A 12,252-nucleotide genomic window follows, 5' to 3' on the forward strand; every position below is an offset into this window, starting at 1 on the left:
TCCAGATCTATTCCCCAAATCAGTTTCCAGATCTATTCCCCCAATTCAAAAGCAGATATAATGACCCTGCATTAGATTTATATACTCTTTTATAAGACTCAGGCCAAGGCTAAATTATTACTGTTCATATTTTATTTCTTTCTAATGGTCTAAAGAAGACTGAGGATGGCTGAGTTATAGAAGCAATTCAGAGAAGTTTCTGGCAAATATGGATTTTTTTTTTCTCTCAGCAGGGCTGAATTCTAGTGATAATGATATAAAAGTCATAGTTTCAAGTCTTATGTTTTTATTTGGCTTAACATAAACAATCTCCTTCCTCTGCCCCAGATTACAAAGTTACCCTGAAATAGCCTGACAGTTTGGAACTGCTTGTCATTGGTCATAAATAAGAGACATAAGTACACACGATAGTCTCTAAATTCTTCACCTCACCCAGGTGAATAAACACAAGTTTATTTCTTACTGATATTACTAATCAAAAATAATGACCATTAATGCTTAAAAAATCAATCACAGAAAGAAAAGATTTGTTAAATATTCATTCACAAGCTAAAAACTGGGACTCCTTAATAGTGCACTTTAGCATACATATCTGGGAAGTGGTCTATGAAGTTTTAAAATATAAATTGAGTATATTCCAAGTACTGTACAGAGTTTAATGAATTCACTCCAATAGTAGTTTTCTACAGCTTTACCCTTAATCCCCACAGAAAAGTTTGCAATTCTCTCTTTGCAGAATCATATGCAAGGAACATTAAAACAGCCAAGGGCATGGTCAAAATAATGTCTAAACACTAGAGTCATCCCAGTGGTTTTAGAGCTGAAAATTGGTTTCATCAAAATCCTATTTGCTTCTTTCATTTCTATAGCTGAAGATTTGCACCCTTTGGTTCAAGATGATTAATTTAGGAAATTGTGTTTTGTTTCCCAATGCAATTTTACTGGAGTGAAAACCACTACTAGGATTGAATTGGATAACACTGGAAAACCACTTGATTAATGCTCTTAAATTAATCAAATTAATACTTGATTAATGCATTTTACTTCCCAAATCCATGTTATTACAGTACATTTTCTATATGCATGTGATATATGAATTTAAGTTATAGCTGGCCAAGCTACCACTATAATTTAGAATACATAGAGTAAAAAAATAATCTACCAGTTGTTATAATTTTTCACTGTAATGCTTCATACAGACTACAACAGAGAGAATAAAAATCAAGATATGGTAATTGTTCTTCTTAATCACCTACACACACACCAAAAAAATCCTCCCAAACTTAAGGCAAGGATGTCTTTTCACTTATTTTGACTGAGAGAAATATGAGGAGATAATTACTTCCGTTTTTTACTTTATTCTGCACATGTAGACAGAAATCTCTGAGGAAAAAAAAAAAAAGCCAAAAACCTGTTTCTACTGCCTAGAACTCCTTGAAAATTCCTATAATGCTCTAATGAATTGTAGTTTAAAATATCACCTCTGACAGAAATGACATATTCCAAACAGACTGCAGGCAAAACTGGATGTAAGGATTCTGTCTAGCTTTTTGTGTGTCTATTTCCTTGCTCAGTGGTCACATTAATAAATGCTTTCGAAATAAACAGATGTTCAGAGTCCTCACGAGCTTCCTCTTTTTTCTCACTCCCCCTTCATTTCCATAAACACTACACGAAGAAAACCATCTGATAGTCACCCCCACTTAGGTACTAGTGAAGGGCAATAGTCGAAAACCATATCAGGAAAGAAGTTCTATCTGAACACGTATATTAAAGAAATCTGGGTATATGAAAGAGACTTAAATGATGCATACAGAAAAAAATCATTTTGCTCCATTAAGAACAATCTCTGGTAACATATTATCCATAAAAAGACAAAAGGGATACTGGAGAAATGTCCTAAGTCACAGGGTTGGAAAATAAAGCAAGGAGATGACATTGAAGCTCTGTTATGGTCTTCATGAAGTCAATAAATACTGTTGTTATTTTAGTTATTAGTTCAACTGAGCTTATACACAGAGTGTTCTAAAGAAAGAACTTTCTCCTTTTCTGATAGCAGAATCTAAAAGGAAGAAATGCTAAACAAACAAACAAAAGCAATCCAGTAAAGAGAAAATAAGCATGTCCCTTTTGAGATTGTATGAGGAAATCAATGGCTGGTACATTCAACTTTAAATGTATAGAGAGGCTTAGAGGGGATATAGAGACCTACTCCAAAAGAAAAAAAATGATTTTCAGGAATTTGTAACTTTGTTATAAGCTTAAAATTAGGCTGCATAGAAAAAAAGAATTAAGTTAAATAATGTAGAAAGCCATTTGGACTGCAAACATTTTTCACATTTATATATGCTAAAACTTTTTCTCTGGAATTGTTTCATATATATATATATATATATATGATTTTTATATATATCATTATTATTCCTACTTTATGCATCTCTTAAAGAGATAGTGGTCTAATTCTTATATTTTAAATAGATTTCTGTTTAGTTTTTATAAACAACATGAAAATATTTTACATTTTTCCCAGTCTCTGCAGGGTTCACAATGAGAGATTCTTCTCTCTAATGCTACAGTGAATGTTGGTGGCACACTAATCTCAAGAGCAAGAATCTAAACCTCACAGACATTCATGAACAAGTATACGCGTGACGAGTGCGCAGGAAGTCTGACGACTCCAGTGAATTGGAGAGCGTTGGCCTCTACATCAAAGCGTCAACTGCTACAGAGTTTGGATTGTGGACATTCAAGGATGTGAGCCCAGTACTGCTATACCTTCCTATTTATTTTCAGAAGTAACCTGAAATCTAGATTTTTATGTGAACGTTTCATCTTCAATCTGTGACTTAAAGGAAAACCGGAAAATCCAACTGTCAGGGAGAGTTAGTGTCCCATTGCTAATGAATATTTTCACTTAAAATGAAACTAAATTCTTAAGAAAAATGAATGAAACTGGCAAGGGCAGTGGAGGAATCTGTCAATCAGTGACAAAAATAGTTGTAGTTAAGTAAGTTTTCCTTATGCTGAAAAATCACCACATGAATGGCCTTCTTTGCCTATGCCTAATGCTGGCACAAACATATTATAAGAACAAGAAATGTCCCTTTCTTTTCTTTTCTTTTCTTTTTTGGTACACTTGTTCTAGACAGTACTTTCACATATTTATGTCACTATTATATGGTCTGGGGCAAAAAGGCATTTGTAGTAAAACATATACCAACTTAACCTTCCCAAAGAAGCTATTTCTCCTGACAACTAAAAATATGGTATACCTAACTGCATATGATTTCTCTAGTCCATGTAGTAAGCACTGTAGTTTTAGTGACTTGATTTTATGCTATTTTCACCGTAGACTGCAAGAAATAAAAATTGAGGTGAGCAATTCAGAGTTTTCTGTCCTGTCCTAAAATGGAAATCACACCTTTTTATCTCAAATAACATATATAAGTAAACTCTGATCATAGAACTTAAACATCAAAACGTATCAACCTGGACTCTCCTGGAGTGGATACGTTGAGGGATGAAGAGGGTAAGACTGAAAATATGTGCCTCACAACCTTTGAACCATGCTTGGATTACCATTACATTTTTGCTCCCTTGCTAATTCTAAATTTTAAAAGCTAGAGATCACCAATCCTACTTTATTTCTTAGTTCTATAAGCAGAAACTTAAAATTATTGAAAAGGCATTAATTTTTAAATCCCAAGGGGTAAAAACAATTTGGGTAACATAAAAAAGACTTTAAAGATAATTTTATGCTTTTTCTAATCTAGCTTTTCTTGAGATAGTTTTCCCTTTCATTAATTAACCTTTCTTTTGTTGTTGTCTTTTTAGTTTATTTATTTGTTCATTTGTTGTTTTTTGTGTTGTTTTGTTTTGTTTTTTTTTTTACTTTCTTAGATATGGTGTGATGTAACATGTTGGAAACATCACCTGGACAATTCAAATAAAATAACATCTATGGTAATCTTATATATATACATGCATGTGTCCATAAGTAAGTGCTTCATAAATTTTAATTGTGAGATATTTCTATAATTCTAATGCATATCTGGAGTACCCATATTAAACATGAAATCATTATGACAATGTCATACCTGTTTTAAAAGTGTATAGTTGGAGCCATCAGTGCTAATTTTCCTTATTTCATGATGATCAGCCAGAATTAGAAAAGGTTCTTCATCTAAATACCAAGACAAAATGTAATTAAAATTTCATATGTATGGTTTTCAACTTTGCTTAGTTTCAATTTCAGTTTTTGCAGCATTACAAATTTAAATTCAGTGCCCTCTGGTAGATTAATGGTTAAAAAAATTCACACTGAAAATTTCAATTGATAATAAAATGAAAAGATAGCAAATACCCAGGCAGTATGGAAGATCCAGATAATTCTAAATGCATCCCTCTCTTCCCTTCAATTTTCATGAACAGCTGATTATCTAATTTATTCAGAATTGGTGGAAAATATCTGCTGTCATAGTCTGATTTTTTAAATGAGTTTCAGGAAATAATACACTACACCATTTTAGAACCTACAGTACATTTAATTCATATAATCAGAAAAGTCATTCTTGATAATCAAATAAACAGCTAATGCTGTCAGAATGACTTTGGTGAAGATCAAGGGTATCACTGCCTATCTATCTATCTATCTATCTATCTATCTATCTATTTATCTACCTATCTATCTATTTATTTTAAATCTGCCCAGAGACTTCCCTTAGATACTTTTGGAACTCTGGATTTTATAATTTTTGTTTATTAATTTTACCTTACCCTATAATCTGGCTTTTTAAGCCCTTTAATGGTCATCAATGGTCTTTATTTCCTTCTTATAGGTTGTCTAATATATTTATGTTGTAGTATCTCATTTGTTGTAGTATGTTATAGTATCTCATTTGCTCTAGAATCTAGGATAGATAATAGTAAGAATCTGACCATGCTCCAAATATATGAAGATTCTCTAAAACTTTAGATCAGTTTTCTCTTAAAACTGATTTTTTTGGGGAAACAAAATGGATTTTTATTTTGTTTTTTAAGGATTTATTTATTTATTCTAGAGAGAGAGGGGGATATAAAGAATCTTTGCTGAGTGGTGGAGCCTGACAGGGGGCTCAATCTAACAACCCTGAGATCACAACCTGAGCCAAAACCAAGGGTCAGATGCTTAACTGAGTGCATCACCCAGGTGTCTCCCCCCACAAACTGGATATGTAAATAAATAATATTAAGATAGTTTGTATAGCACATTTATATGAATACCTATCTGAATAATTTAAATTCATATTGTCCACCTCCTTGATTTTTATAACCCTGGGTCAATTCAATCAAAGTTTTGTTCAAACTCCTTTTTTTAAACAGCTTTGTTTCTAAGATGAAGTCATATATTTAGTCCCTGATAAGCAAATTAGTGTCAGGAGAAATTAGAAAAAAAAAAAAAAGGCAATGAAAATGATATTCACTTTATGTAATTTAATATGGATTTTATTATGAATCATTTATTGTTATAGAGTTATTGTCCTGTTAAATTTATGTTAAAAATTATCACATTCCTCTTTTTTATCTTTTAGTTTCACAGTAAATATATAATACATAGGGCGCTATATTATATTTTAGCATACTTTACATGCCAGGGATTAGAAATTTGTGCCACACATGCTGGACACTTTCCATTAGCAAGGGCAGCACCCCCAATCATTCAGTCTTCGTGTTGATGGTAAGTTGAGACTGAACCCTACTAAAGGGAGTCGGCTGTGTAGTTGAAGGTGCCTTGCCATCTCTTGTCAGCTATATTTATAAATATGAAATTGGTCAGTTATGGTCTACCTTAATAGTTAGGCAGTTATGTTCTTTACTCCTCAAATGTAATACCTGAAATTATAAAACTCTTAGAAGAAAACATTGAGAAAAGTCTCCATTAAGTTCTTGGAAATGATTGTTTTAGGTTCAACACAAAAAGCCACAAGTAATAAAAGCAAAAATAAGCAGAAATATATCAAACTAAAAATCTATGCACAGCAAAAGAGGTAACATAGGTAAAAGGCAACCTATGGAATGGGAGAAAATATTTGAAAATTATATATTTGATAAGATGTTAATATTAGGGTCAATATTGAACATATACAAAGAGCTCGTTCAAATCAATAAAAAAATAAAATTGATTTTAAAATGGGCAGAGGAGGGCCACCTAGGTGGCACCGTCTGTTAAGCATCTGACTCTTGATTTTGGCTCATGAGGTCAGGATCTCAGGGTTGTGAGATTGATCCTTGTGTTGGGCTCTGAGCTGGGCATGGAGCCTTCTTAAGATTTTCTATCTCCCTCTCTTTCCAACCCTCCCTCTCTCTGTGTGGGAAGAATAAATAAACAAACAAATAAATAAAAATAAGCAGAGGATCTGAATGGACATTTTTTCCAAAGAAGACATACAAATGGCCATCAAGTACATGAAAAGATGCTCAACATCAGTAATCATCAGGGAGATGCAAATTAAAACCATAATGAGATATCTCCTTACATCTATTAGAATAGCTATCACCAAAAAAACTTGAGATAACCAGTGTTGGAAGGATGTGAGAAAAGGGAACCTTTGTCCATTATTGGTACGAATGTAAATCCACTATAGAAAAGAGTATGGAGGTTTCTAAAAAAGTTAAAAATAGAACTAACAAATGACCCAAGAATCTCGCTGCTGGTTATTTAGCCAAAGGAATTGAAAACAGGGTAACAAAGATATATCTACATTCCCATGTTAATGACAGCATTATTCACAACATTCAAGACATGGAAACAACCTAAGTATCCATCAACAGTTGAATAAAGAGGATGTGACATATACACACATATGTGTAAATATGTTTATATGTATAGATATCTGTATTCAAATGCATCTTTAATTTATATATTTGTATTTACACATATGCATATCATATCACATGCAATGTATGAATAATATATTAGTTTATATTAAATATTTTCTATATCACAGGCATATGTAATATTATACAGACTTATACACAATGGAATATTATTTAGTCATGACAAAGAATAAAATCCTGCCATGTACAACAACTTGGATGATCCCTGAGGACATTATACCAAGTGAAATAAGTCAGAGAAAAACAAGTATTACGTGAGATCACTTATACATCGAAACTGAACAATAACAAACTCATAGAAACAGACAGTAAATGGTGTTTACCAGGGATTAGGGGTAAGGGAAATGGGGAGATGTTGGTTAAAAAATACAAACTTCCAGTTAGAAGACAAGTAAAACCGAGAATAAAAGGCACAGCCTGGTGATTATAAATAATACTACTACATACTTAAAAGTTGCTAAGAGAGTAGAGCTTAAATGCTTTTTCCAGAAAAAAGAAATGGTAATTAATGGTAATTAGGTGAAGTGATGGAGGTGTTCATAATACTATCTATGGTGGCAATGATATTGCAGTATATAAGTGTATCAAATCAATGCATTATACGATTTAAAGTTACATAGCATTAAAAAAATTAAAAATACAGTTACATAGTTTTATGTCAACTCTATCTCAGTAAAGTTGGAAAGAATCTCTCCTCTCTTTAGCAACAGTTTTTGTATTAAACTTTGTCTCAGCAACAGTTTTTGTATTAAAATTATTATTAGTTTCTAATTATTACTGTTAATGAGAAACAGCTACAGCATGGATACATTACATAATAAGACCAAAATTGTAATCATTAGCATTTGTCCCCTTTATACCATCCTTAGCAAAAAGCTTAAGGTAATAAAAACACTGACTGGTTTTGAGATTTTATTTCTTATCCTAAGGCACTGAATGCATGATGTACCAAGTAGGTTGGTAAAACAAAAACAAAAACAAACAAACAAACAACAACAGCAAAAAAGCAGTCTCCAAATAATACACAAATTGATTCAGTGATGAATATTTCAAGAATACTTAAGTAAATATGAAATAAAAAAGAAAATTTTGAAAGGGCTACTTTTTGTCTCGAAAATGTGCAAAGGTTTAACCAGTTGAAAGCTGATTTTAAGAATTTCTGTCCCTGGAATTTATTTTATGTAAATAAATAAAATATCTAATGTTTTAAATGGTGTCATGTATATGATATGCATATACATAAGAAACTAGCAATGCTAATTTGATTCATTATACTCAAAGTAAGAGGGTAAGAGGCATATTAGGTGTCATTTTTTGCTCATCTAAACAGTCATTATTTGTTTTATATTGCTTTGTATTATTTTAATATGTGCAATTTTCTCCCCTAATGAATTGTAATATTTTTAAAATTATGGTCCATGTTCTACTGAATTGTCTAATTCACAAAATCAAACACACTACTTGGAACAAACAGAAGTTTAATAATGTTCACCGAATCACTGGAAGAATTCAAATAGTCCTATATAGTCCTATTTAGCTGATTTATTGCTGTTGCCACCATCATCATTGCCATTACCATTATTGACCTCTTCTCCTTGGCATACATATATGAGTGTGTAAGGTATAGGGGAGAAGGAAAAACTATTATAATACAGTCACAATAGGCTTTTTGATAGTCTTGGCCAAATTTGCTCCTAAGAACCTGTGATGCAGCAGGAAATAGCTCTTTTTACTTCAGTGGACTCTCAAAATCTAGAAAGCACTTAGTAATTCACAAGACCATAATGCAATTTTATAACAAACACAATAGTTTGTAAACAGCACACAAAATTAGAGTGACAGATTCCTAAGTCAAGGGAAGTAGGGAAGAATTTTGATTTCTCACACACAGAAAGGGGGAGTGAATTCAGTAAGAATGGCTATAAAACTCAGAATCCATATGTGTAACTGTGGTTGGATCAGTGGACAAGTTCAGTTAGATACCTGAGAGTGATTTGCAGCCATGTGGGTTATCAGGTTGTATTTCATAGCCATCTGTACAGAGGCACTTGTAGGTCCCATATGTATTGATGCACTGCTGGCTACACGGAAATCCCAAGGAGCATTCATCAATGTCTACACATGTTTTACCATCATCCTTCAGTTGGAATCCAGGCCAGCATTTGCACTGAAGAATGAAAAACATTCATAATCAATTCATATCATTGTTACTGTCTTTTCCTATTGGATATCCCTTTAGCATGATTCAAGAAAGAAAATTATATAAGAATAGGTAATGTCAAGTCTTTTTGTGTCCAGTGATTTTAATAACAATTATGTATATTAAGTAAAGCTAAAAAAGAATTCTCCCAAATACCTTCATTTGATCATCTGAGGTTGGCAAAATTAGAAAGGTTCACTGACGTCATCATACCCATGTGGCTCTAGCATGATGATGACCACAGCACCAGTCAACTTCTTTTGTTCTTTTTCTATTACATTAGATTGTCTTTTCAGAGGACTTTAACAATTGTTAAGAATTAACAGTTACATGGACCTTTGAAGATCACTAACCTTGTTGCATGTGTTATTTTTTTTTAAAGATTTTATTTATTTATTTGACAGAGAGAAATCACAAGTAGATGGAGAGGCAGGCAGAAAGAGAGAGGGAAGCAGGCTCCCTGCTGAGCAGAGAGCCCGATCGGGACTCGATCCCAGGACCCTGAGATCATGACCTGAGCCGAAGGCAGTGGCTTAAACCACTGAGCCACCCAGGTGCCCCTGCATGTGTTATTTTATCAGAGCCTTACAGAAATCTATGATGTAGGTATTATTCTTTTTAGTGAACGGATGAGAAACCTAGAGGCACAAAGATGAAGCTACCTGGATAAAGTCAGGGAGCTGAGACTGTCTGTAACATACAGCAAGGCTCAATTATATTTATCAACTGGGTCTGATTCCATAATCATGTTGATATTGTCTGGAGAAATAAAATAATAGTAACAATTTCCCCACTATAAATTAATGTTTGCATCATGAAATCTTTTCTTCAGCATCTCTATGATGTACTACATGAACCTTTGATGATGATAAACAATATTGACTAAATGGCATGTAAATTCTGAATACAATATCACACCATATATGTCTTTGCAGTCCTAAAGAAGTAGCATACTGTGATCCTGTGATCCGTCACTGTCTTTCAGGTCTGTACTCATTTCCTGCCAAGTACTATATGAGGATTGTAATTAGACAAAATGAACCTATAATTGGCCAAATGAGTGCAATCATATTAACTTTTACAAACACTATTTAGCACTCTTTGAAGAAAGGAATGTGCAAATACTGAGTAAACGAGTTAAAAAGAAACCCTCAATTGCTAAGAGTAACTAGTATTCAAGAGTTACTCAGTGCAAACATATAATAACCTCAGTCATTTATGTGAAGGTAAAGGTGATGGCAGCAGAGCTTTGTATCTATTGGGAAAATATTAGAGATATATGTGCGCATTATTAAATAGTCAGCAAATAACTGAGATTTTTGGGTACCAGAAAAAGTATTCATTACTTGGGGAAGAGGCAGCATAATCTTCACCTGAAAGGGCTCTAAGGAGAATTAAATACTTTTATTAAGTTCTTCTATCAGGAATGGGTCCCTTTTTGCTCTCAGCACTTTCATCATTAACAATTTACACCAAAATTTAGCTAATAATCATTTTTAAAATTTTTTAATTTTTAATTTTTTATAAACATATAATATATTTTTATCCCCAGGGGTACAGGTCTGTGTATCGCCAGGTTCACACTCTTCACAGCACTTACCAAAGCACATACCCTCCCCCATGTCCATAACCTCACTCCCCTCTCTCTCCCCCCTTCCCCCTTCCCCCAGCAACCCTCAGTTTGTTTTGTGAGATTAAGAATCACTTATGGTTTGTCTCCTTCCCAATCACATCTTGTTTCATTTATTCTTCTCCTACCCACTTAAGCCCCCATGTTGCATCACCACTTCCTCATATCAGGGAAATCATATGATAGTTGTCTTTCTCCGCTTGACTTATTTCACTAAGCATGATACACTCTAGTTCCATCCACGTTGTCGCAAATGGCAAGATTTCATTTCTTTTGATGGCTGCATAGTATTCCATTGTATATATATACCACATCTTCTTTATCTGTTGATGGACATCTAGATTCTTTCCATAGTTTGGCTATTGTGGACATTGCTGCTATAAACATTCAGGGTGCACGTGCCCCTTCAGATCACTACATTTGTATCTTTAGGGTAAATACCCAATAGTGCAATTGCTGGGTCATAGGGCAGTTCTATTTTAAGCATTTTGAGGAGCCTCCATGCTGTTTTCCAGAGTGGTTGCACCAGCTTGCATTCCCACCAACAGTGTAGGAGGGTTCCCCTTTCTCCGCATCCTCGCCAGCATCTGTCATTTAATTTTAGCCATTCTGACTGGTGTGAGGTGATATCTCATTGTGGTTTTGATTTGTATTTCCCTGATGCGGAGTGATATGGAACACTTTTTCATGTGTCTGTTGGCCATCTGGATGTCTTCTTTGCAGAAATGTCTGTTCATGTCCTCTGCCCATTTCTTGATTGGATTATTTGTTCTTTGGGTGTTGAGTTTGCTAAGTTCTTTATATATTTTGGACACTAGCACTTTATCCAATATGTCGTTTGCAAATATCTTCTCCCATTCTGTCAGTTGTCTTTTGGTTTTGTTAACTGTTTCCTTTGTTGTGCAAAAGCTTTTGATCTTGATAAAATCCCAATAGTTCATTTTTGCCCTTGCATCCCTTGCCTTTGGCAATGTTCCTAGGAAGATGTTGCTGCGGTTGAGGTCAAAGAGGTTGCTGCCTGTGTTCTCCTCAAGGATTTAGATAGATTCCTTTCTCACATTGAGGTCCTTCATCCATTTTGAGTCTATTTTCATGTGTGGTATAAGGAAATGATCCAATTTCATTTTTCTGCATGTGGCTGTCCAATTTTCCCAACACCATTTTTGAAGAGGCTGTCTTTTTTCCATAGGACATTCTTTCCTGCTTTGTCAAAGATTAGTTGACCATAGAATTGAGGGTCTATTTCTGGGCTTTCTATTCTGTTCTATTGATCTATGTGTCTGTTTTTGTGCCAGTACCATTGTGTCTTGATGATGACAGCTTTGTAATAGAGCTAGCTAATAATCTTTAATAATTCTTTTGTTTTGATTTGTTTTGTTTTAATCCCTAGGGCCCACTAGCAAGCCAGCAAATCAAAGCAAAAACCATAGCTTGATTTTCCATACTCTCCTCATCTAACTCTTACTTTCTTTGAGAACATTCATCCTGCTACCTGATTTAGGAAGTCAAGACAATTGGTGCTTTGTGATGGCAAAAGAAAGCAAGA

At 33.8% G+C, this 12,252-nt stretch overlaps 1 protein-coding gene across 1 annotated transcript in view; it reads right to left on the reverse strand.

Moving 5' to 3' along the window:
- Positions 1-12,252, reverse strand: part of LRP1B (LDL receptor related protein 1B) — a 1,916,825-nt gene that overhangs the window by 248,060 nt on the left and 1,656,513 nt on the right. Inside the window, exons 56-57 of the mRNA XM_082690181.1 lie at positions 8,860-9,043; positions 4,098-4,183 (exon numbers count right to left, since the gene is read on the reverse strand). Of these exons, the coding sequence (XP_082546307.1) occupies positions 4,098-4,183; positions 8,860-9,043 (270 nt within the window). The remainder of the gene's footprint in view (positions 1-4,097; positions 4,184-8,859; positions 9,044-12,252) is intronic.

Source organism: Mustela nivalis (genome assembly GCF_964662115.1).
Source record: "Mustela nivalis genome assembly, chromosome: 11".
Taxonomy (NCBI): Eukaryota; Metazoa; Chordata; class Mammalia; order Carnivora; family Mustelidae; genus Mustela; species Mustela nivalis.